Source organism: Penicillium canescens (assembly GCF_028828765.1).
Source record: "Penicillium canescens strain IBT 15451 chromosome Unknown utg000001l_segment0_segment0, whole genome shotgun sequence".
Lineage (NCBI taxonomy): Eukaryota > Fungi > Ascomycota > Eurotiomycetes > Eurotiales > Aspergillaceae > Penicillium > Penicillium canescens.
In genome coordinates, this window is record NW_026703963.1 from 2,049,966 (window position 1) to 2,075,118 (window position 25,153).

Here is a 25,153-nt window from a genome sequence, read left to right on the forward strand (position 1 = left end):
ACCACGACCAATGGATTCAGGAAATGCTCTCAAAGGAAGGCATACGGATAAGGGCGCCTTGCAGACAACAAGAGGCCTCGTAAAAAGCAGCGCACTTGGTCGTTCCCCATCAGTGGACGGATCCAGATCACTACCCAGCAGCTTTGCAGACTGCTCTATGGACATATTCTACTAACTTGTTGGAGGCTTTCAGCTCGTAAACACCCCGCCTTCGCTCTTTTTCTGTATTTTGGTTTTGGGTCTCTTTCCATGATCAGCAAGTATGATTATGCTTTTTCTTCACCTATTGTGACTCCGAATGCACATACTAACATCACCACTTGTTTGACTCCACAAAAGTACTACATGAGAACCCCGAGCGCTGTTTCTTTGGGAATTAAAGAATAATCAATTCTTGCCATTGGGCCATCGATGGTACAGCGAATATACCTATTCGCTCAGCAGTATTATGAATGTTTAGACTGCACAAAGCAACCTCATAATGGGCTATTCCATACTTTCCTTGAGGATGGTCTCTGTACCTAGATTGATACGATGGCAGATATTGAGACAGTGTTAACCCTGTCGCATCGGAGAGGAGGTTTTGGCAGGGATATAGGGCTGAACATGGCACTGATGGGCAGTACGTACTACTACTACATTTTAGTTGGTTGGGTACGCTGCTAGTTTCATATAACAGGGTCGAGCAGCTCCATGGCTCGCCCTCAAACGTCCAGCAGACATCGACTTGATTCTCAGCTGTGTTTGAGACCAGACGAGGCTGAAGATGAATCTCACTGCCTCTTTTAACCTCTATGCAGAATTAATCAGCATCCGCAAAGATCACCGAGCGACACTTGAATGCAGATCGAGCACCACGGAGAAAACAGCAAGATTTGGTAACATAGTGACTGCGCATAACCTACTCACTGAAGAGGAATGAACAATACATAGATGGGGATACCAACGTGAATCCACACGTCATTGCGTAAGGTGAAGTTGGATGGCTCTACTTGATCCAGCTAAATTCGGAAATGGCTAAATGCGGGGTGTTGATGAGGTGCTTGCGTATTTTACACGACAAGGATGTCGGCTAATCTCCGGCTTATGGGTGGGGCTGATATCGCTATACGAGAGATACAGAATCTCCCAGTTTCATTAACGCCATCACCGAACTAACACACTCTCTCACAGAGAGGCAAAGGTATAAAGAGCGTCTGGATCTTATTTATCGCCTACCACCACTCTCGCAACGTCGTTGCACAGAAACGTACTATCAAGACCATGGCTGTCCTACCCGCTCAGTCGGCATTGTTGGAAAGGTTTGCGACTATTAAGACAACTCGCTGTTAAAGCCTATGTACTTATATCTTGAAGACTCCCACAGCAAAAAACGAACGACTGGCGTGACGCATTCCATGCAAACGGCTACGTCGTGATCAAGAGCGCGATTCCACAAGACCGCGCAAGAGCGTATCAACAAGAAGCCTTCAAATGGCTTAAATCCTTCGGCACGGAGCTCGACATCGAAAGTCCCGATACGTGGACGAAGCAGAACCTGCCAATCCAATCTAAGATAAACACATTTCATAATTATGCAGTGATGCATGAGAAATTCGTCTGGGAAGCCCGACAAGAGCCGGGGGTTCTTGAGGCATTCTCCAAGCTTTGGGGAACCAATGAACTATTGGTCAGCTTTGACAGTTTGAATGTCACATTCCCCAATCGCAAGGATGTGCCGCGGAAGGCTGCCTGGCAGCATGTTGACCAGAGCCCCTTCCGCAACGGCTTGCACTGTGTCCAGGGCATCATCAATCTGTCTCATGCCGGATCGGAAGATGGAGGCTTGATGGTATATCCTGGATCTCACAAATTGTTTGAAAGGTTCTTCGAAACTCAAACTGAGAAATCCACTTGGAGTAAGAAAGATCTATACTTGTTCAGCGACGCACAGCTGGAATGGTACGGGATTCAGCCTCACAAGGTCTGCGCGGAGCCCGGTGATCTCATCTTGTGGGATAGCCGCCTTATTCACTATGGAGCTGAGCCAACGGAGAAGAGTGATGTGATTCGCACCGTTATCTATGCTTCTTATACACCGGCTAGTCTTGCTTCTAAGGAGGCTCTAGAGACTAAGGCTGAGATTTTCAAGCAGTGGGGTGGAACTACTCATTGGCCGCATGACAATATTGTTCCTAGAGAGAAAAGGGCATTTAGAGAAGATGGCACTCCCGATCCTAAAAATCGCGAGGAGCCGTTGAACAAGCCTGAGATAACTGACCAATTGCTGAAACTGGCGGGGGTGCTGGCATATTAATTTTTTCAAATATATTATTCTCTTCACAGAATGATGGATATTGTCATATTAAACCACCGCAGTTACTATTTTCCAGCATTGGATTAAAGTAGTCAGTCCTCTTTGGTTACTTTCCTCGCTTTAAAATTCAATGGTGAATTCAGTGTCACCCTAGCCACGCGTACTCTCGTTCAGATTATACTATCCATGAAAGCCAAGGTAAATTCGAAGAGTAAAAAAAACATGTTCATCAATCAAATGAAAAAGAAGTATGAAGAGCAAAAAAACAAATCGTGGTTCCAGAGGGGGTCGAACCCTCGACTTTGGCGTTATTAGCACCACACTCTAACCAACTGAGTTATGGAACCCGGCTATGAAATGACGTCATGGTATATGGCATCAAGTAGTCACTTCTAGATATCAGCAAGGCTAAGCTGGTAACGCCGTCCAGGCAAACATCAAAGGGTCCAATTTTTGCCGCTCATGATCCGGCTCGAAAGTATTTCGCACGGTACCCACTCCCTTATTGCATGGTTCGACGGACAGGAAAACACGAGTCTGACGCGTATGATCTCTTTGGTCCAAAAGTTTACACGCTAAGCGCAGTGACTTGATGCCGCGATTGGCCAGGTGGGTGCAGAAGTATCTGAGAAGCTCGACGGGGAGACTGGAAATGTGGTCGATGTCGTTCATTCCAGTTCATTCCAGAAGGGCTTGTGGGGTGGTAGAGGCTTGTGGGGTGGTAGAGAGGCATTAGAGGCCTTATCAAACAGCCCCAGCTCCCTCGGGCGATCAGCAGCCCCACTCTAACCCGTTGCCGTTAGAACGTGGTCTGAGGTCCCTCTAGATCATCTGTGAGATCTTAGGGCTCGGGTGTTGGCTTGATATAACTAAAACAGTTATTGATATGGATTGAAACAAGATTAGAGTCGCTAAAAAAATCACTTTTAACATTATAATTACGTCTCCCTAGTGGGAATGCAAGTATGTACATGTGCAAAAGATATGTTCAACGCTGAACAGTTTCTTCAGCGATAGCGTCGCTCTCATCCTCAGCGGCATGTGATTCCTGCACAGCCTCATAAAACGGCGCGAACTTGCTCTTCATTCTCAGCCTCTTGCCGAAGAAGTAGAAGCCGACGGGGATAGGAACGAGAACGGCTGCAACACATCCAAGGAGGGTAGATGCGTACTGGATGCCCATGCCTTCAAACATTTGGCGAGAGAAGAGCGGGAAAGCGGCTGCTACCATGGAACGGCAGAAGGTGTTTGCTGCGATGGCAGATGCGGCACTTTTTATAAGTTAGATGCAACTTCGAAATCAACCTGGCACGGACGGAAGGAGTAACTTACAACATGAGATATGTATCAATCAGATAATTGAACAATTGAATGAAAATGATCAAGAGACCAAATCCAGTGAACAGACCACTCAAAGTAGGAACGATCCAGTGGATAGTACCACTGAAACCGGTCCAGCCGAACCAGAAAAGTCCAGCAGCGAAGAGAGCTCCGCCGATAATTACAGGCGGAAGACGCCATTCGGGGATCGGGACACCCCCGTTCGCGTCAAGTCTCCTATTGTACCCTCTGCTGGCCCAAATAACGTAGGAGGCAGCGATGAACAAGCCTACCACCATTCCGAATAGGGGCAGACCTGCAACACCAGGGTTCATACCGTACACACCCTGGAAAACGAGGGTGTAGGCTGTCAAGAAACAGTAGAGCAGGCCATAAATGAAACTGAGGTAGATGGTAACGGCAAGAATCAATGGCTCGTTGAATAGCAGTCGAAGCGGGCGGGAGAAGTTGTTCACAATCAGCTCTCGAAGGTCAACTTCGATTTCTTCTTGTTTTGCGTGAATTCCCCAATTCTTGGTTCGGCGACGCAATTCTGAAGCCTTCTCCACGAGAACAACAGGTGGGTATGATTCCTCCAAGAAAAAGAGGTTCATAACGAAGGCGGCGTACCCCATGAACGCGGGGATATAGGCGGTCCACCGCCAGCCGAGGTAGGACATATTGATAAATCCTCCAATGAAGTTCGCGACCAGCGGCCCGAGGAAGACAGTACTGGAGAACATAGCAATAGCAACACCACGCTGACGGTTATTCCAGATATCCGAGAAAACGGCGGCGACAACGGCCAAAGGACTACTACCAAAGATGCCGGCGAAGAAGCGACAGATCATGATGGTTTGAACATCCTTTGCGACTGCAACTGCGGTGTTGAAGATGCCAAAGCCAAGCATACCGATAATGATAGGAAGGCGACGGCCTTTGAGCTCGGATAGAGGAGCCCAAATCAACGGCCCCGAGGCATAGCCCACGATATATAGGGAGCTCGAGAGAGTGGCAACTACGATGCCGACATCAAATTGTTTGGAGACGCTTTTGGTAGAAGAGCTGAAAATAGCGGAGTCAAATGTAGAGCAGATACTGGTGAAGGCGAGCATAGCACTGATGTAGGACCTAAGGGAAACGAACTGTCAGCGCCATCCATATGCAATAACATATGCGCATGAAATATGCTTGAATGATTGACTTACTTTCTCTTCACTGGCCAGTTCAAGGGATATAAAGGGTCATCGGGCCCATCGAATTCCACCACGTACTCTTCACGCGCGGGAAGAGGTGGCGGGTACGGCTTACCCGCACCAAAAGCAGGGAGTGGAGTCGTTGACTGTCGCGATTTAAGACTCTCACCAACAGTGAGCGCATGCTGAGTGCGCTGAGTCTCAGTCCTGCTCAGTGCGCGCGAAACTCCAGTCCGGTGGCGTTCCAAGTCGAGCTCTGTATTGCGCGACTGCAGCCTGTGCACCTGCGGGTCATATTCGAAAGAGCTGCTCGAGCTCGTGGAGGTCGAGCCTGATGTTGTAGGCCTCTCTAACTCTGCCGATGATCGCTTCTCGATCGAGTGAGGCAATTGATCGGCCATACTGCCCGTTGTGACCGCTTTGCCGATCCAGTGGCACGTTGTGGTCTTGCCGATCTTCTGTAGGTGTTGCTTGACGTCTGTACGGAGTAGTCTGCACAGTGAGCAGGAACGAGGTACCAGGTGCTTTTAGTGAAAATACTTTTTCCACAGAGCGCGGACCAATCTATTTATTAAAAGGCCGAAAGCAACAGTTCCGAATACCCGTTTTGGACCCACTTATAACCGGCTTCAATACTGGATGCCGACTGCCGATTATTTGAAAGCAACGTGGCTTAGCAATGTCTTGAATTGCAGTCTCTGATGGTCCAAGCGAAGCTAGTCTGTTAGACTCGATTCTATTGGCTATATTGCACGTTTTGCAAGCCCATGCTCGCATAGTGGCAAATTGATAAGGTTTTTTTTTTTCGCCCTCAGGCAACAAAAGCTTGGCATAAGCTCGAAAGATGGTTACGTCACCATGACTCAGCGCCCCCAGGTCCGGCCCGGGGAGGAGGAGCCACTGGTTGACATGTGCTTGTCTGCGGAGTTTAGCATAAAATGAACATCTGTTGATATCATGTCGGAACCTTGAGCCGGAATATTGACGGAATCTTGGTCTAAGCAGAATTCTTCCATGGCCCACTTAGACTACCTGATGTATCAAATAGTGCCCAAATAATAGGCAGCCATTGAAAGTGGACCAACAGGTTTTGTAAGGAGAGACTTCGAAGTTGCGTGGAATGGATACACATGAGAGGATCCAAGAAAAGCGCTAGGACTGCTTGCTGAGTAGGGTAGCCTGTTACTTGATTGAGCTGTGATTGCCTGTATATATATACAAGGCTGTAGAGTGGGAGGTAGAAATGTATAGCCTCTAGTGCGAGAGCGTTGGCACCCAATTGTGGGGAACTGCCTCAAGAAACCTACTCATGTTTCTGAAACGGCCATCCTTGCTCCAAGAACTGAAGAGGACAACCAACATTTCGGTCTCTTTCAGGAACATTATGCCAAACACCGCGTAAAGTCATCATAAGATATGCTCACCATTCGCATCAAGACTAAGTCGCAAGCTGTTGGCGTAAGAAGACGGGGGGAACCCGTAGAGCTTCTAGATGTAGTTTGTTTATGCCACTGTTTCCGACATGCTGTCGATAAGAAATGTATTATTGCCGAGAGTAGGAATTAGCCACCGCTCGCTCTTCGACGCTCATGTCGGCATAACCATGTGGTTTCTCTCCTGGCTCTATGCCATTGAAGCTAGCTGGCGGTGAATAGTCAAATGTATTTAAATGTCCAGCAACAGGAGTCGGTGTTATGCTGACCGGATGTTGCCAGCCGATGATGAATGTGATCTTGAACGTTTCTGGGTCAATGGAAATATTGTTGAGTGCGAAATGTGTGCCTGCAATTAGTTTTAACAAGGCAACAAGTATCTAGAATGGTAAGGTTCAAATACCTGGGCGTCGTAGTGTTGGTCGGTTGATAATACTATGGGGCTTCTGGGGTAGAAGGCAAGAAGCAATTGCTAGATACTTGTCTAGAACTCGTAAATACTCCTGGGACGAGGCAGTACCAGGGGAGACAAGTTTGAAAGAGAAAGACTCAGGCGACTTTCCAAACTTCTCAGTCTATTGTATCTCCTTGCTAACGACTGCGAGAAGATGTTTTTTGCGTGCTCCCCTAAGCAAAAAGAATGTTAGGCAAAGACGTGTAACAGCTAGTTTCAGTTAGCAGCTATACATAGGCCCGTATCTAGTCTAGACCAATCCCGTCACTTAAGCCAGAACCTATCATCCGCAATAGGCCCGATGCAATAGACATCGAAGTCAGCTGATCTAGGGCAAATACAGCCTCCATCGTAACTCACAAGGAACACCCTCCTTGAAATAGAGACTGCCGTATCCCGCAATAGAAATAGGGGATTGATAATTCAACACCCCTTTGGATAATGCAACACCTGTCGCGATCCGTACTGTATCCGGCCAATTGGAGATGTAAATGACTCTGTATTTCCATTACCCCTATTTCTCACTATTTATGGGTCCATTCTAGTTACATAAGCTATGCCGACGGATCATCTATAGACCCGGTTTCATGCAGTATTCGTAAGGTAATCGCGACACACCCCTTCAGCGGCCTCAGTATCCCATCCTAAGCCGCTGGCAATGCTATTTACCAGCGAATCTGCTTCAATTTGGGTCATTCCTTCATGATCAGGTGTTCAATTTGGACCATTTTCAACAGCTTGACGAAGCTTACATGCTTCTGCCGAGGAAGCAGCTTCGTCAGGCCGTCTGCGACCATTTTTGCTATCGGAACCCAGCGTACGGCGACGCGTCCTGCCTTCACTTCCTATCTCAGCCATAGGTGATAAATATCGACGTGCCTAAGCTTCGTGTCGAAGCTCGCGTCGTTAGCGGTGATTAGACCAATAGCTCTCTTATTATCGCATTCGATAGTGAGGACGTGCGATGCCTCGAAGCCTACTCGGGCAAGCAGCCTTCTCCACCATTAGAGATGCTTGCCCGCTTCCGATAGACCGAGAAGCTCGGCCTCTGTGGTCGAGGTTATCACCGTCCGCTGCTTCGTGGCCTTCTAGTCTACCGGTCCTCCGTAGACCTAGCAGATATAGCCTACAGAGCTCTTCCTATCTACATGATCTCCGTACGATACGTCGCTTAATAGCTACACCGAGTCTATTTCTACCTCCGCATTGTATTCGATTGCTAGGAATCGGGTGGTGTAGAGGCAGGTAATAGCTCGATCGGCGGCTCGGTAGTGCTAGGGTCTAGGATTCGTGAGGAATTCGGCCAATTTGCTAGTTACCTTTGCTACATCGGCACGGGTGATCGTGGTAGCATATCCTATTGATCCTACCTTTTGCTAATATAGGAGGATCTCTTACGCGCTTACGATGCCTTCGTACGGCTTTAGGTCTTCGATCGGTAGTGGGGTTAAGACGGGAGGTCGATCTATAAGGTTATAGCGCGTTGCCATGCTTGTGATATAGCTGTCTTAGCAAAGCCATAATTTCTTCGCCTACCGGTTCCGAATAATGCGTATATTCAGGAACCATTCAGCATCGCTATAGTCAGTAAGCTCCTAATGCGCTTCGAGATCTGTAACGGAATCCTCAGAAGCCATGCACAGATCTCTCGCACTCCTAGAGGATCGACACTATATAGGTGTCGACACGTCAGTGTTGGCTCACCGTAACGCTGATCCCCTATGTTAAATAATCTGCTCCGGAGAACCTAGCGGTTCTCTAAGAATCAGTCTCTATATTCCTCTAACATATTGTTCGCTTCTAGGCATCTTCGTCTTACCTAGTTAACAGGCTCTATCCTATAAACAATAGAACCCTATTCTTTACACAATAACACTAGCCCTCACTAGGTACGGCGTAGGTATCTGATTAAGAACTGTCGAGCGCATTTCCGGGTCGCTCTAGACTATCCTAAGACTAGATTAAGCCTAGAATGATTAAAATAGGAGAGAAATAGTACTAAGAACTAGTTTATATGACGTTTTCCTTTCTATGTCGCCGGGGCTCTTCGGTAGGACGTACTATAACTAATTTCCTCTTAAGAGGAGTCTCCTATGAGTAGAGACCTCTTTTAAGAGGCCTCTTATTCTCGGCCTTCTAAATGACCCTCACTCTTGAAACGAGCTATCTAAAAATAGTCTGTTGTTAACATCTATACCGTAATAACCAATAAGACGGCAACTATGTGATTATGTAGGTAGTAGAAAGGTCGGAAGTCGAATAATAGATTTTGCCAAGGCAATCTATAGATCTATTTTCTACTTATCTACACCACGAAGGACTTAGGTATATATAGGGACTTATGTATCTAGTTTAGTTCTTCGTGTTCAATTTATCTATTGTTACTTGTGTCTACTGTTCAGAACCTTGATGACTCGTACAACTTGATTATAACTTAACAACACTACGAATAGACATTTACTCTGGTATTGGTTAGTTCGGCGCCCTATCTAGCATCGCTCCTTGATACCCTCAAAAGGACTTAGCCCGTATAAGGCCTGACAGGCAACGGTACGGTTAAGAGACAGATCGTTGACGTTAGAAGCAGAGAAGCATTAGGCAAGTATAACCCTAGTGACTTTTAACATAGCGACGACCCGTTATATAGTCGTGCGTAACAATAATAACTAGAGACTTCCGTGACATTATCGTGCTTTACGCTTAGTGACTTAAACTATTAAACAAGGAAGAAATGGCTATTAACGGTTGCTTTAAGTCGCTGACCGAATAGGTCAAACAAATCATTAAATACAAAGGTTCTAGTCTGGTGGAAGAACCGCCTTGGTCCTAGTTTTATGTAGGTCCTAGTTTTATGTATATTGTTCCGGGGTTTCTTTATCAACAAGCTTTAGATCCTAGTCGTTTACTAGTTTTAGGGCTAGATAGTAGGAGTGCTTGATAGGTCAGCCGTCTTTCATCAGAGACATAGTCAAAACATACTAATTGCGAGCTAAGAAAAGCCCAAAATCCAGAAGCATCCGCTAATAAGATAAATACTTGGCCGGTTTCCCGAAGGCGTATGCACACACAAACATTAGCATCGCACATCTTGCTATATTCGGCCGCCTTTTTCATAAGGCTTGATTTTAGACGGCCTCGTTTTTGCCGCTTAGACTTTCTAACTAATTTAGATCGATTGGGCTAGGTGAGAGAAGCGGAAGCCATATAAAGAGACGCGTCATAGTTAGAAAAGACTGAAGGAAACAGGGCACTAAATAGTCGCAGGTATAGACGGAGCGGCTCTTAGGGATTCTTAAGGCTATAAACAGGTACAAAACGGCCCTCTTCATGTTCATGGATTTCCGCGTTGAAAAGGAGTGCTACGCTCTAGAAACCGTGGTCTTCAGAGTTTATAGTCAACGAATACCTAAAACGGGCCCTAGTAGGTGATGAGTTCACAGCATGCAACGAATTTGCGTTGAAAACCACGACCAGGGACGACCGAGGAATCCGCGCTCCAGAAACTGCGGGTTCCGAATTTATAACCAGCAAACCTCCAAAACGGTCACTCCAACAGGTGATAAACGTAAAGTATGTCTAACAAATTTATTGCAACGCTCATTTTAACGGCTAGCATAAAAGGGAGGGAGCTTGGTTCTTTCAAAGCAATTACTGGTGTCCGAGGGACGCATTAAGTCTTGGTCTGATTTTGAGGGCCAACAGTAAACAATGAATGGTCTGCTTTGGAGAATTCGGTCAACTGCACAGCGTAGCTGGCCTGAGGTTTTGGCCTTTAGAGCCTTTTTTGTTTTATTTCAAAATAATACTGTAAGCAAGGTACTAGGGAATATGGCAACAAAGTGGGCATTCCAAGAGGACATCTTACTTGGGTAGCAGGGTGAAAGAAATTCTTGCGGTAGACTTGGGGGGCGTCTGGGTATTAGGAAACTGGCGTGATCTAGTTCGGAGACTGTTGTCTGACCAATAATATTCAATAAACACCCTACTTCTTTCACTGTGTTTAACAAGGAAACGAGTGAATGATTCCGTTTATTTATTATTTTCGACCAGCTATACTCAGATTTCTGAGACAACCAATTAGTTGGTTTAATCACCAGCTGCGACTTTGCTTACCCGTCGACCCTCATGTTTTCTTCATTCATCGGCTAGTCGATAATGTTTCGTTTATTCTACTAATGTGTCGTGGAAAGCATCGTACTAGCTATTAAATTGAATTGAATTTCCGAGGTTTCTGCCAGGCAGTATTAGAAAAGTGGGTCCACGGCCGAAGTATCGGAGGTCAAATACTTGTGTTACACCACTGTATCAAGAGAAATGCGATCCAAGTAATGGCAGTCAAATATAGGGTATTGTCACGAAATACATACATACGGCGTACCGTATGTTACACTATAAAAGTGGACCGCTGACCTCATCGGCATAGATCAAGCCCTGAGATGTTTCCTCTTTCTTCTGTATTCATTCACCATGTCGATGCTCAAATTACCCCCCGAACTTCTCATACGAATCGGGACACATTTAGAATGTTCCGATCTGAATCATCTTCTAGAATGTCATTCCTATCTATTCAAGATCCTCAACAAACCCCTCTATCAACGCAATGTGCAGGAACACGATGCCTCGGCACTGCTATGGGCAGCATCTAAGGGGTCGGAATCGACTCTGCAATATCTCATTGAGGCCGGAGCAAATGTTCAATATGAATCTCAGTATTTTGCCTGCTCCATACAAAGTGAGGGATCACGCATCCGATGGCCGATTCAAATTGAGGACATGAAAGAGCATCCAATATCATACGCGGCAGCCCAGGGACATATAAAAATCGTGGAGTATCTCCTCGATTTAGGAGCTGATCTTAATTATCGCGACCGGTATGGGTTAACGCCCCTTGCCCTCGCAGCTCGCGAGGGTCACCTGACTCTGACTCAGAAACTCATTTCTCTGGGCGCAAAGCAACTATCACACGATACCGAGGGAAGATACCCGCTTTCACAAGCAGCATCAAAGGGTCACCATGAGATCGAAGACTATCTCTTCGACCAGCTTCGCCAATACGCTTATAGCAAACCAGATCCCGCACTGGACCTCTACTGGATGTTGAAATACGCCGCGGAACAGGGCGATGACGCCCGCATACGATACCTCTTGTCCCGGGGAGCGGATGTTAATTTCCAACTACCCGAAGAGAGTCATCCACCGCTATGTGGTGCACTCCGGGATGCTCCACGGCCATTCGGTACCGCCAAGCTTTTGTTAGATCATGGAGCAGATCCAAACGGAGAAGCTTCACGATCGAAATCCTACTCACCTGGAAGAAGGGAACGGTCCGTTACAACAGTCTTTTGCGCTCTATTGAGAGACGAGAGCTATTCTCTGATTGAGCTCCTTTTTCAATACCGGGCGATAGCAATAAGGCACGGCCAGACCTTGCTGATAGCAATCAACCTAGAAAAGCCTCGCGAATTTGAATATTTAGTGGAGCGCGGAGCCAGCCTAGATGCAGGATATCGCAGGACAACTGTCGCTAAAAGTGCAATGAGTTCTGGATGTCAACCTATTATTGATATTTGCTTGAAGTATGGAGTTTCTCGAGATACCAAATGATCGTGAATCGACTGATATGGACTTTCTACATCGAGAGTTTGTGAAATTCCGATTTGTTAGGTAAATAATAGATTCATCGTGTTGTTTGTAGGAAAAGGCAAATTCATTTCCAGTATCCAGGGAGGTAGAGTAGCGAATTTAGAAGAAAGGAAGGTTAGACCACGCAAAGCTCTGCTTCTTTCTGCTTCTTCCCATGTCTCATAAAAACTCAAACTAAGATCTAGTATGATTCTAGCTGTGTCGACTATATCCCATGATATGGATTTCTCATCGACAGAGTGCAAGTTCTGTGTTGACATGCTTTAGTTCACATTCTTGGGGTCTCTGCAAGTACCGTCTCCCCAGTTTGCCTTTTCACTAAGGTAGAGACCTGTAATAGACAAAATTAATACCGAGGAAGCTGCTTGTCATAACGGTGGTACATACCAGAAACCATGTACATCAAAGTGTCTGAATAGCCTAGTTAGTTCTGACAAAAAGTCTTGTAATCAACAGGTACACGCTTACCTGCGTTCTTGAGTGGACGAATTTTCGATATGGTTGTCTCGTCTTTGTCCTCCTTGGCAAGCTTGTTGATTGCGACCAATTCATAGGCAGATTCACCATTGTTCAAGTCTTCGTCGTCTTTGCGTCAAATTGACAGTCAGCGCAAATGTCCATGAGAAAGCAGCAGCAACAAGGAAGGAATTCACTTACCAAGGCTACCTTTGGCACTAAAGTATGATTCTGTATGACTTAGTTCGTGCAAAAACAGACTCTCGGGAGTAGCGTCCAAGACATCGTCAATGGACTTGGTAAGGAGTGATTTCAGAGTCTCCTGTTTCATCGAAATGAGAGTTTTGCCTGTCCAAGCCTTCCAGGCTCTGGGACACACAGTCATGAAGTCTTTGACGTTACCTCGACTCGTGGTCATAAAAGCAAGGGTATTCTCATCGCCGTTGGCTTCTTTGCAAATATCCGTGTTCTTGTTGTCGGTCATTATAGCCAGTGGTTCACCAGTCAAATTGAACCAATCTGTTGTTACCCGATGAAATGGATTAGCATCGAGTCAAAGCAGGATAAAATGGCAGTCCAAAGAATCTTACAATCTCCTGCTTTATCCTTAGTACCATCAGTCACCCATTGTGTATGATCGCAATACACGTCCAGCTTGAACGCATTCCCGGACAGGCCTTGATTGTATTTGGTCACGAAACCTGTGCTCACAGATTAGCTCTTGGCCAAATATCTTTGATTAGTGTCAACCAGACATACTTGACAGTGACTTCAACTTGGTCTTAGCATTTTTGACCGCGGTTTTATCAGTAGGTTTGAATTCTCCGTAAAGTGATTGATAAAGGTCAACGTATGATTTTTCAGTAGGAAGCATTTTCTTGCGATCTTTGCTCATTGCCTTTTCGATTGTAGAAATTGATGTTTTGGCACTGCCAGTCTATTCATTAGGCACACACAACTAGTTAATAATCTCTGCAACTCAATTTTGGCAAGAAAACGATAGAAGCGATAGTTCAGCCTCACGAAGCACTCACAACAGTAACCATATTATTCAATACGTCCTCAAAGAAGCTCTCCTTTCCCGCACACGAGCTGTGCACCAGTAAACTTTCCAGGGGATGTCCATGTGGCCGCAGTCGGATTGCGCTTTTCCACACCAACCGAGGCAACACTATGATTGAACTCAACCGGGAAGCCTTGAACTACGCTCAAGACATCTGCAAAGAAAAAAAGGTGACTGACTATGGCAAGCCAGGCCTTGCCAAAGGGACCAAAGATCATGATTATGATCAAAAGAGCGTGTAGTCCAACAAAGTAGATCAAAAGATTGTATTCAAAAAGAGTGAAAATGTGCTGGAAAGACATAATAGAAATTGCGTATCTCCCATTTCTAAATAAAAAGCTCCTCGATCTTTTTCTTCAAGTTTCTTCAAGTGATGGGCTCTTCAATGACCCCTACGCGAGGCCTAGGTTCATTTCCAACAATACCGCCCCGTGTATTTGGCCCCCTACGGCGTAAAAGACTGTGAATTGACCTTGATGTGCAATCTCTGTATTACAAATAAATCCCTCATGCTCCATAGAAATCAAGTATCTTGCAATCTCTGACACGGAGCTCATGAAGTCGCATTATTGGCCAGATAGCGCTACCTGAATGGGTCCGTGTTTCAAAGGCTCGTTGCGCGAACTTCCTCTGTCTATGTTGCACTAAAGTACGTATAGATGGTTGCATTAATGGAAAATGTCAGGGAACCAATTAAAATTTCCAGCAAAGGGTCAGTTCACGCGGATGGCCCCAACACTGGGGCTTCTCCCCTTGCACAGATATCAACTGGGATCTCTCATTCGTCAGGCTTTTGACCCCCAAATGGGGCCCAGTATAATTGTTTGAGCTAAGATTTCAAATGCAACATGCTTGTCTGCGCCCCACTATATTTTAGCCCCATTGACGATCATCAGTTTGCAAGACGTGGAATGACAATTTCCAAGTTCGGACAATGGCAGTGGGCGAAACATGAAACAGTAATTACCGTAATTTTCGGAAAACGTACGTTACCTGACTGATGTACCATGTCCATCAAAATCAGAACAGTCGTTTCCTCGATATCCCAGGATGGGGAATCCAGTGGTCAAACAAATCCACCTGTCCGCTCAATGTCTGCTGCAGCGACTATGGATTTTTGGGGTAATTATCAGACGAGCCCATGAAGGTTTTTCATGTTGACATAGCTTCAGGAACTGCCACGGAGTTCTGTGGTTCAAAGGTAGTATCTTCACCTTCTTGCGGCGGTACTTCATCGGATGCCCGTACATCGGCTACTATGAGGGATGGAATCTCGAACACAAATGCGACAGTATGTAAGTAATCCTCTGTTGAAACAGACGAAAGGTACTGATTACAATTCAAAGACATGAAACCCGACCACATCCCTCTCGGATACTATACCCATATCAACTTTGCATTTGGCTACATCGATCCGGACTCATATCAAATGGCACCTATAGCTTCTGACGTTGTGGCGCTCTATAAGAGAAAGACCGAGATATAGACGGTGTCACCAGAACAGACGACCCTTTCTCAACTCTCCTTCTTTCAGGAAAAGCCTTCATGTTATTCTGTGCACATGGTGCCTGACCAAAAAAAGGCCGCGTCAAAGTCGTTCGGTATCTCTGGTGCGTCCCAAGAGCCCACATTGAGACTGGATTGAGCAAGGAAGTCCTGCATTAAGGGGTTTCGTAAGGTCATTTCAGTCGTTAGATAAGGACTCAGAGGGTTGGCAACTTCTTCAATAGGAAGCTGCCTGTAGTTCATGGAGGCCCCGGACACGGGTGAAGGACAATGGTGTTCAAGAGGCAGCCGTATTGAGGGATCGGTGATGAAAGGCATATTTTCATCATTTGTTGGAGGAAGTGGGGGGTCAGATACGCGACGACTCAAGCAAAGACGAACTCGCTGAAGGTGCTCGTAGAGATCCTTAGCCGCTAGGCTATTAGATGCGCTCAGGACTCTTAAAATCTCAGTTGCGATATCGACCGATGCAATATCGTTGGGGTCCCCCAAGGGTAGAAGACTTGATATGGTGAGTACTAATGCCGAAGAGAACAGAAAGGCCGGAAAAGCGTAGCCGAATAATAACACTGATCCACTTGTCCATTCTTCGACGCATAGCTTCAAACAATAACGCGCAGCGTGAATGCAAGCTTCGCTCAAAACTCCAATAATTGGAGTAATTTCCTCATTTGCTGGGGAGGAATTATCTTTGGTATGACAAACGAGTAGATTAAGCAAGACAGGTCGAATTGCCAATATCACACACTATGATAGTTCAAGTTAGTAAGAGAAAAAAGCAGCCGACGATTGGAATTCGAGAAACGCACATAACTGAATTGAACGTGCAGAAAGACTGCATACTTCGAATTGGGCCTATCTGCCTGGAGCCTGAGGTTTTCTGGAAGCGTCTGTACCCATTGCTTCAGCTGGATGAGCAATTTCTGCTCACGCTGGAGGAAGCTTTCGGTTGACTTCTTGCGGCTATATATCTCTCTGGTCGTGTTCCCTATAATTCTGGCAAGCTCTACGGTTGCCACTTGATATACACTATCTGAGAAATGCTCAGGATAAGCGCCAGAGAGCAAGTTAGAAGGTGGGTCAACGTGGACATCGTCATCATGGATCTGGACAGGGAACCCTGCTTTTGACCCCCAGAATCGGTCAAGCGTATAGATTGTCCACCATATGCGAACACGATGCTCTCTTTCCACTTGGTGTAATGTCTGACTTTGCGGAACATTATAATTCAATCCGAGGCTGAGGCTGAGCCGTAGAGCATTGCCAATCAAAATGTACGCAGAGTGGAATCGGTTGAGGAATTGACAAAAGTATGCCTTTGGGATGATCAGAACAACTGTTGATGAAACGAGAACAAGGAGATAGAAAGGGCTACCCACAAGAAGGAGAATGCTTTCAATGTGATTCATGCTGGATCTTTCGGGGATGATCTGCAATAGGTTCATTGCACGAGCGAAGAACGCAGATCCCGGCATGGAGGACGTGTTCAAGGTTGTCGTGTCGTAAACTGACGAGAAGGCCTGGCCAACAGCGAATAAAGCAAAATATTTGCACTGAAGACCAGGGTCGTCAAAGTCTCTTCTCTGGTAGATGTTGTGAAGACCATCAAATGTTTCTTTCCTGAGAACCAAGTGGAAAGCAGGGTTTAGATGACCAAGGGCAGTTTTTACTAGTAGCTTGGCATGCACTAGACTTGGCCACTGCACTTCAATATTGAACAGTGATTCCAGAGTATTTTCGTCAGTATATCGCCATCTAGGCAAGTGAAACTCTGGCGAATCTGTCGTGCTCAGACACTGGCAAAGACGAGTGGCGAAAGCAGTACAAGCTGCTTCACTGATGTATAATGGTAGAGCCGAGCTACCGAGGCTTTGGAACCATGGAGTCTCTCCAACTGCGTTATCGTGAATAATGGAGCTAACATCCTCGGGTTGTCGCGAATGATCGTTCAAGTTCCTCCTTTGCTCGAGGTAACTTGAAGGAGCAGGCGGTCCATGAGTCCGGAGTGTCCGTTGATCTTGAAGTTCTTGGCTATCTTGGATGAGCTGTTCCAAGTAGCTATAATTTGCAAGTTAGAAATTGAAGTTTCTCAGTATGAAGCTTGCTAAATAGGGAATCTTGTGCGGCACCTTTCGTCGACTCGAATCTTACGATCGCGATTTGTATAGCGACACTGAGTTGTATAGCCAGCTCTCTGGCATCGTGAGCATGGCTTTTCGCCGGAGCATTTGACCTTTTGCGAATGGCACCGATGGCAACTGGATAAAGGATGAGTAACTATTTAGTTATATATGACTACACTGGAGTACTGACGCAATTGGTCTTTTTTGTGATCTTGTCCCACTCGATGGGTCGTGACGTCGAAATTCTGATCGGTGCATTATGTTAACGGAGATTCAAACAAGACCACTCACTCCTGTCGATCAATATAGTCCAAGCACAACACAAAGAGATATGGCAACAGAGGCGAGTGCAGAGATGGCTATATAGTGGATGTGGGGGCGACGATGGAGTCGGCCAACTTTCAAATCGCCGACTACTGGTCCAATCAGAACTAAGTATGATCGAACCATATACACATCGATAGGCGATTGGTGGGCGGGAAAGTTCCCTAATATGTACTGATGCGAAATATGTGGAGCGTCGTAGAGAGGTAAAGGGCGAGATAATTGGGGCAAATGATTTCGAATGCCACTGCCTTATACTTGACAATATGTGGGTCGGCCTTGTAGTTTCCTTCGGCGGGTTGTCAAAAGGCGTGCGCTCCCACCTTGTCACGGTAGGTTTTTCCAGGTTACTTGCTACCTCTTCCTGTCATCTCTCCGGCTCTCCAACTCAACAGCTTTTGCGTTGATTAGTACCGGAGGCTCCTTAGTCAATGAGGCCGGCTTCTGCCAAGACGGAGACAGAACGACAAGACGACATGCCCTCTAGAAACCATACATGCTATACTGGCTCGAACTCCAGACTAGATGTTGTCACAGAAGGGGTCGTCTACGAAGCGGCAGAATTACCCGACATACAGAAGTTGCACAGACCGAATGATTCAGAGGACGATGCTGAGTGTATCTCACAAGACGATTGCAACTGTCAAATCCAAATTCAAAATGTGAGAAAAGATCTACTAGGTCTCTCTGATATTGCTGACGATACAACTCCAGAAGGGAAATGAGAATTGCGACATATCGATTAGCCGCGATCAAAGCAACGCCGTTGTTAAAACCCCTGCTAGTCGTAGTGTGGCGGAGCAGCCTCCGATGATGCAGACTCTCATGGATCTCGAGAATGGTCTTATTGGCTGGGATGGCGAGCGTGACCCGGAGAACCCCTTGAACTTCACGTCTGCAAGGAAGTGGCTGATCACTAGCATACTATCGGCCATTGGGTTTATGACTCCATTTGCCTCATCCATCATAGCCCCCGCGATATCTTTTATTCAGAAGGACTTTGGGGTCAACGATCTGACAAAAAGTGCCCTTCCAGTGAGCATTTTTTTGTTAGGTTATGCAGTGGGACCTCTATTTCTATCACCCTTGTCCGAGATATATGGCCGCTACATCATCACAACTGTTGCCAGCGCCTTTTTCTGTGTGTGGCTGATTGGTTGTGCTCTTGCTCCTTCATTGAACACACTCATTCTCTTTCGCTTTCTGTGCGGTGTCGGCGGTTCTGCTTCTCAAACTATTGGAGGGGCCACAATAGCAGATCTTTTCCCTGTTCATGAGCGTGGCCGAGCTTTGGGCATCTGGTCACTTGGGCCGATCCTAGGGCCTTCTTGTGCACCTGCCATTGGTGGATTTGTTGCTGAGTCGATAGGGTGGCGGTGGGCTAATTGGATCACTCTGATTCCTACCTTTCTCATAGTGGTAGCCATGGCTATTTTCAACTGTGAAACCAATCACCGGGTCTTGATCGAACGGAAGACAGCCAGGACACGCCAGCAGCTTGGCCGACCCGAGCTTCAGAGTTGTTTCGCCGATCCAAATATTCCTCGCTTGTCGAAAGAGGATATAATCCTTGGAGGTCTAATCAGACCTCTCAGATTGCTTTTTGGTTCCGCTATCGTGTTTGGCATATCCCTTTATATCGCATTTGCATATGGGTGTCTCTATCTTCTATTCAACACCATCCCCATTGTCTTCCAGGACCACTACGGTTGGTCTATTGGCATTGCAGGCATCGTATACCTAGCCCTTTTGATTGGATATATCATCGGCCTGGTCATCTTTTTGACCATGTCTGACAAGACTATAATCCGTATGACTGAGGCGAATAGTGGGGTATACGAACCTGAGATGCGACTTCCTGTTTGCATTTATTTCGCTTGTCTACTACCGATTGCCTTCTTTTGGTACGGTTGGAGTAGCGAGAAAGGCAGTCTTTGGATCGTACCGGTCCTTGGGCTTGTGGTATTTGGCATCGGGTTTGAGTGCATCTGGCTGCCGACTCAGGCATTTATCGTCGATGCGTACCCTCAGTGCGCTGCTAGTGCACTCGCTGCTTTCTCAGTAATGCGAAGTGTAGTTGCTGCATTTCTTCCCTTAGCTGGACCGCAAATGTACCACGCCTTGGGGCTTGGCTGGGGAAATACTGTTTTGGGGTTGATAGCTTTAGCACTTGTACCGGTTCCTTTAGTTATCTACAGATTTGGCAAAACAATCAGGAAGCACGAGCGGTGGAAGCAATAGGAAGACGGTCTGGATATCCTGATAGATTGCGAATTATAAGGGGTTGTTAGCTTTGTATGCGGCGTTGGGGCTTTCAAGCGGCATGGGTCCAGGGTTGGGTGTGGGTTCAGGAGATTAGCCGGATCCGGGATGGGCGGAGGTCCTCCTATACTAGTAATGGAGGAAGGCCAGATTAGCGTCAGTCTCAATCTAGCAACTTATTTGTTACTAGACAAAGCTTTACTGTATCCAAGAGTTGCCACAGAATCTGCAGGTATTCTTTGATATCGGGGAGGACTCAGATGCCCTCTAAATGCTCCCTATACGCACAGCCTTGAGCCCTAACCCATGGGGGTAAATGAAGGCGGACCGTCTGGGTTTATTTTGTTTGGCCCCACGTAGCCGATGATATTATAATTTCCTATGATTTATCTAAGGAACATCTGTAGACGCAAAGAGGGCGGAAAGCTTTCTTAAAGGCTAAGCGTGAGGCGTAGGGAAACAACGAGAGAACAGGGGTAAAACTGAATTTCGAATATCGCTGTATTCTTATTGTTTGGGGGGAATATACAGTATCTGCAGAGTACTCATGCACTTGCTTGCTCGCTACTAAACGTGTCGTGAGGGACTGGTCTGGTGATCTGTCAGCTTCCATATCCCTTGTGCGCGTTGAGAACTCTTCGCTTCGGGATGCGACAGTGTCTGACAGAGGCCATTTTTAGTAGAGTTTTCTCCAACTGACTATATGCTCTAGCTTTCACTAGTGACTGATAGTCGATATGCAGCGCGATTATTGATATGTCGATCTTGATTTCGCAGCAGGAAGATGCTCATAGGAAGATTCTAGGTTTTATTTCCGGCCCTTTTAAATCTCGGCTATCTTCCTTCATTGACTTAATGCTCTTTCCAAACTATCCCATCGTGCACCACCATTCACGGGCTCTTTCCACATAAATTTACCTTTTTGACCTCCATCACGCACAAAACAATTATTTCTCCCACTTCCAAACAATCTCATAGTCCCTCGTGTCCGTCAACACCTCAACATGAAGCTCGTCGCCCTTTTTCTAGTTCTGGTTCCGGTCCTTGCTGCGAGTGGGCCGAGTAACGGCAATGGCGGTGGTGCTAGAGGCCCCATTTGCAGTCCCGGCCTGCTCTATACCCAGGCACAGTGTTGTAGGAATTTGTTGAACATAGAGTACTTGGACTGCAAGCCTGCGCGTAAGTGAACAACTACACGTCTATTTCCTTTTTACAAAACTTCTCACCCCGATCCCAGCTCGATCCTACAACGGGCACGATGACTTCAAGGCTGCTTGTGCCGCAGAGGGCCGAGCCGCTAAATGCTGCACTATCCCGGTTGTAAGTTTCCAAACCTCACAACATATGAGTTATCATCGTGTTAAATCTGTTTAAATCTCAGGCTGGCTTGGGTTTATTGTGTAATGACATTTGATCCGGGTTGTCGTGGCATACTTGAAATATAGGAAGTTTCGCAGGACTAGGGATACAGCAGAACTCAGGCGACATAGCCGTAATCGTTAAGTGGGCCGCATTTTGGAGTGATAGAAGATAAGGGGGAGGCTCATCATCGGGAGAGAGATACAAGCGGGTGATCTTGCCTGATCGCCGGAACCACTAAATAATTTTCTGTGATTCCATGTCATACAGTCTTACCGGTACAATGTTATTACCCTAACTCATCAGTCCAGTACGGCTATTTACCACCCACAGTTCTGCCAAGATTACAGAGCGGTGGACCCTCCGGGTTCTACGGAAAACCCCCAATACGTACTAGCGTGTATTAGTAATCAAGCTTAGAGAAACAATCGAAGTGGTTGCAACTTGTCAACTCCAGGCGCAAGTGTACCTCGCCTCATCAATTCAACATGAATACCAACACGTTGGCTGCGATAAAGGGCCAAGAGTTTGAGAAGATCCAACCAGCAATAGGTTTACGTACCGGAAGAGGTCGATGCGTGTGCCTAGCTCTCTAGAGTATCCATTGCACTAGTTAGGGAAAGGTAGTTGGCTTGCTATTTCCACTCTTTCGAGCATCGACGCCCTTCTTTCCGATTGTACCCACTCCACATCTGCAAGCCGCCACGCTAGGCTGAGATCGCAGATATAGTGGATTCCAAGAGAGATTGGCCATCCTTTTGCGGTATTGATCGCTTTCCAATGAGCGCCACTGTTCGCTAACGTATATAGAGGGGTAGGAGCGGCTGAATCTGCGGTGAAGCGCATGTCTCATAAGTATGTCCTCTCTCCTTCTTCTTTTCTCCATTCCATCAGGACACTACTACTCCATATCCCGTTCGAGATCACACATAAAGCCCCCTTCAAAATGAGCTTCCATCCTAGCAATGTCCATCTTATTGAGGTCGAAAACAACCGCGATCTCGTCGCCACACTCAAGGACGAGCAACTTGGACTTCGAATAGACCGGATCGACCTGAACAAGTATCTAGGATACTACGATGGTAAGTGGCACTCTATACATCTTCTGATCCCAAGGCAACTTAAGCTAATGTGCGTCGCTTTTGGTTTTGTTAGGTGCTTTCAAATGGGACCGCAAGGGCTTCTCCGAATATTGCGAGTCTCTCAGTTTCCGTTGGGAAGGTGAGGTGCCGACCCTACATGCTGTGATGCGGAAAAGAGAAAGTGATCTCAGGGATAGCGCAAGAGCACCATGGGACCGCGACCCATGGGACATGATATCCGTCAACTTAGCCGAGCGGATTACAATCAAAAATGGTGGATTCGAGGTTCAGTCGGTTCCATCTGACTGGCCCTTCAATATCGATGCCATCGAGATTAGCCTCAAAGACAAGCATATTCTCCATGCCGTACTCAAGGATGATGAAGGTAACAAGCGATCATCTACTCTCGACCTGGATGAGCACCTAGGGAACGAGGAGGGTAAGTCACACTCTACACATCTGCCGATTCTAAGACAATATCAGCTAATAGGTCTTTTTTGTTTTTCTTATTAGGGTATTTTAAATGGGGCGGCAAGGGCTTCTCCAAATCCGCCGAAAATGCTAGAATCTTCATTCATGGTGGTTTGCCTTTCTTAGCTGCTGGGCTGGTAAACCCCGCAAACAGATGGCGACCATATGACACAAAGGTCAACTTGGCTGAGCGGATTAAAAACAACAATGGCCAATTGGAGGTTCGGTACGACTAGAACAAAGTATGCATCTAATATATGTGAAGGGAGATGTAGATCGCATAGTTCTGTTTATCTACAGTAGTTTTCGAATTCAATTTGACCTTACACTCTTTCGACTTAATTCCCGGAAAACAAATCCGAAACACGCTGATCCTTGTTCAGGGTCACCGCTCTATTAGTTGGGCAGAACTATTGTTGTAATGATATATCGAATTCCCTAGAACTTGGTAGATCTGGCGATCTGGCAAGGTTATCTGCCCGGCTGCCGCCTTCCAACTAGTCCAAAGTTGCCACTTTCCCTCATTTTTCTAGATGAATCACCTAATTTACTCGCCCTATTAAGGTGAAGCGCGATTACCAGTGCAGGAGGGAGTCGCTGAGGGTCAACTACCAGGCTGAGTACGGGCTCGTATTCTGGTCGAGTGAGAAAATCCACAAGGCGATGGGTCAGGGTAATAAATGCATGCATGCATCCATCCATCCATCCACTGTAAATCAGGATATGTCAGATCTGGCTACACAACCCACTCCCTGGAAAACTTGATTTTTAGATGTGTGTAAACTAAGCCATAATAATATTAGAAGAGATTCATGTAACTCAACCAATGCACAGATTGAGACACCAATCTAAATTGGCCGCTTTGACGGAGATGTTCGGGTTACACAAATCTGTGCTAGATATGCTGCATGAACTGAAGCACTATTGCGTCAGCATGCGTTGGTCCGATTCGACCAAAAAGATGGCAAGCTCGGAAAGATGCATTGCAAACTGCATGTCCTTACGTACGCTAGTGTTAACAATAGCTGGGCAGAAGCAATTGCACCCTTAAGAAACCCACTTAGCACACCGCGTATCTAAAAGCTATACTGCCTTCAATAAAGGCGCAGCTAGAAATCATATTAATATACGTGATAGGAAGTTCCTTCCCCCTGCTTGCGCTCCTTGTACATACAATAAATCACTTTGATTTGCTGGCGACATGTTCGGCTGAGAACCCACCATCATGCCTAATGGGCCAATTTCTCTATTAAATCGCAGCATCAACATGTTCGGCCTGCAGCTGAGCGGTGCTCAATTATTCCTGTGTACCATTTGAGCACCAACCCCTTGACTGCCTTACACCGATGCCTGAAGTATGTCTGGGATGTCAGTCTCTGTTTTCTGGGATTTGCTCCATTATGAATAGTCGCTCGTTGCATAACGTATTTCACAAGCGAGCCGCCACCACAAGCGAGCCGCCACCCTACCTATATCTATCTATTTTAAATGCATTTTTCTTAAGCAAAACGCCATTAAATTCAATAAGCTAAAAACGAGTTCTATAAGGACATGTAGTCAATTTATGACCCTGAATTCCACATATACTGCACTTCGGTAAGGCTCTTCTACGTGGCTGTGAAGGTGTCGGAGCCGATTCTGCCTCACGGGATATTTGTGCTGAAACCGCTTGCTCTGGCTGCGCTACTAAGGTAGAGGCCCCTAAAACTGAGAGGCCTTCTTCGGAAGCTATTTGCTTTTTAGACCGAGTCCTTTTTCGCTTCTTCGTCTCGTTTGCAGCGCGTAATTCGCTTACTTCTTTCTCGAGTAAAGCTGCCGATTATATCATAATTTGGTAGGCCTTTAAAACCTAATTTATCGCGGAATTAAGCGGGCTCGGTAGGCTTCGCGAGCGCTGTTTTAGCAAAGCTTTGATTAAGGAAGCTTGCTTCTGTAATTGTACGTAGTTTAAAGGTGTTTTTAGATCCCACTCGCTCCCCCGGCTCGAGGGGGGTGTCGGGGTTCGAAGGCGAATATCGAGCTTCGAAATCACTCGATCGGGATTGTAAGATATTAAACCGGCGGCGGCGAAGCTATTCTTAATAGTCTCCGATTTAAATGCCTTAATTCACGCGGACGGGTAGGCTTCGAGGAAGTCTAGCTTATGAATATAGTTGATTCTAGCA

General features: G+C 46.3%; 7 protein-coding genes across 7 annotated transcripts; 4 read left to right on the forward strand and 3 right to left on the reverse strand.

Moving 5' to 3' along the window:
- Nucleotides 1–1,263: 1,263 nt before the first annotated feature.
- N7446_000770 (phytanoyl-CoA dioxygenase family protein) lies at nt 1,264–2,296 on the forward strand (the record flags this gene model as incomplete). The annotated part of the gene is made up of 2 exons (XM_058509537.1): nt 1,264–1,301; nt 1,357–2,296. 2 exons carry the CDS (start codon nt 1,264–1,266, stop codon nt 2,294–2,296), a joined length of 978 nt encoding a protein of 325 aa, XP_058378516.1.
- Nucleotides 2,297–3,284: 988 nt separating this feature from the next.
- On the reverse strand, nt 3,285–5,213 carry N7446_000771 (MFS transporter; the record flags this gene model as incomplete). Its single annotated transcript, XM_058509538.1, has 3 exons — nt 3,285–3,567; nt 3,629–4,747; nt 4,825–5,213. 3 exons carry the CDS (start codon nt 5,211–5,213, stop codon nt 3,285–3,287), a joined length of 1,791 nt encoding a protein of 596 aa, XP_058378517.1.
- A 5,953-nt stretch (nt 5,214–11,166) lies between these two features.
- N7446_000772 (uncharacterized protein) lies at nt 11,167–12,303 on the forward strand (the record flags this gene model as incomplete). The annotated part of the gene is made up of 1 exon (XM_058509539.1): nt 11,167–12,303. The coding sequence occupies one exon, from the start codon at nt 11,167–11,169 to the stop codon at nt 12,301–12,303; it is 1,137 nt and encodes a 378-aa protein (XP_058378518.1).
- A 302-nt stretch (nt 12,304–12,605) lies between these two features.
- Nucleotides 12,606–14,079, reverse strand: N7446_000773 (uncharacterized protein; the record flags this gene model as incomplete). Its single annotated transcript, XM_058509540.1, has 7 exons — nt 12,606–12,673; nt 12,730–12,753; nt 12,811–12,927; nt 13,000–13,317; nt 13,389–13,499; nt 13,558–13,735; nt 13,888–14,079. The coding sequence occupies 7 exons, from the start codon at nt 14,077–14,079 to the stop codon at nt 12,606–12,608; spliced, it is 1,008 nt and encodes a 335-aa protein (XP_058378519.1).
- A 1,330-nt stretch (nt 14,080–15,409) lies between these two features.
- Nucleotides 15,410–17,577, reverse strand: N7446_000774 (fungal specific transcription factor domain-containing protein; the record flags this gene model as incomplete). Its single annotated transcript, XM_058509541.1, has 4 exons — nt 15,410–16,114; nt 16,177–16,683; nt 16,747–17,425; nt 17,519–17,577. The coding sequence occupies 4 exons, from the start codon at nt 17,575–17,577 to the stop codon at nt 15,410–15,412; spliced, it is 1,950 nt and encodes a 649-aa protein (XP_058378520.1).
- A 713-nt stretch (nt 17,578–18,290) lies between these two features.
- N7446_000775 (MFS transporter) lies at nt 18,291–20,055 on the forward strand (the record flags this gene model as incomplete). The annotated part of the gene is made up of 2 exons (XM_058509542.1): nt 18,291–18,476; nt 18,529–20,055. The coding sequence occupies 2 exons, from the start codon at nt 18,291–18,293 to the stop codon at nt 20,053–20,055; spliced, it is 1,713 nt and encodes a 570-aa protein (XP_058378521.1).
- A 2,067-nt stretch (nt 20,056–22,122) lies between these two features.
- On the forward strand, nt 22,123–23,310 carry N7446_000776 (CVNH domain-containing protein). Its single transcript, XM_058509543.1, has 4 exons — nt 22,123–22,198; nt 22,254–22,517; nt 22,591–22,956; nt 23,031–23,310. The coding sequence occupies exons 2-4, from the start codon at nt 22,280–22,282 to the stop codon at nt 23,222–23,224; spliced, it is 798 nt and encodes a 265-aa protein (XP_058378522.1). The 5' UTR covers nt 22,123–22,198; nt 22,254–22,279; the 3' UTR covers nt 23,225–23,310.
- The last annotated feature ends 1,843 nt before the right edge of the window (nt 23,311–25,153 follow it).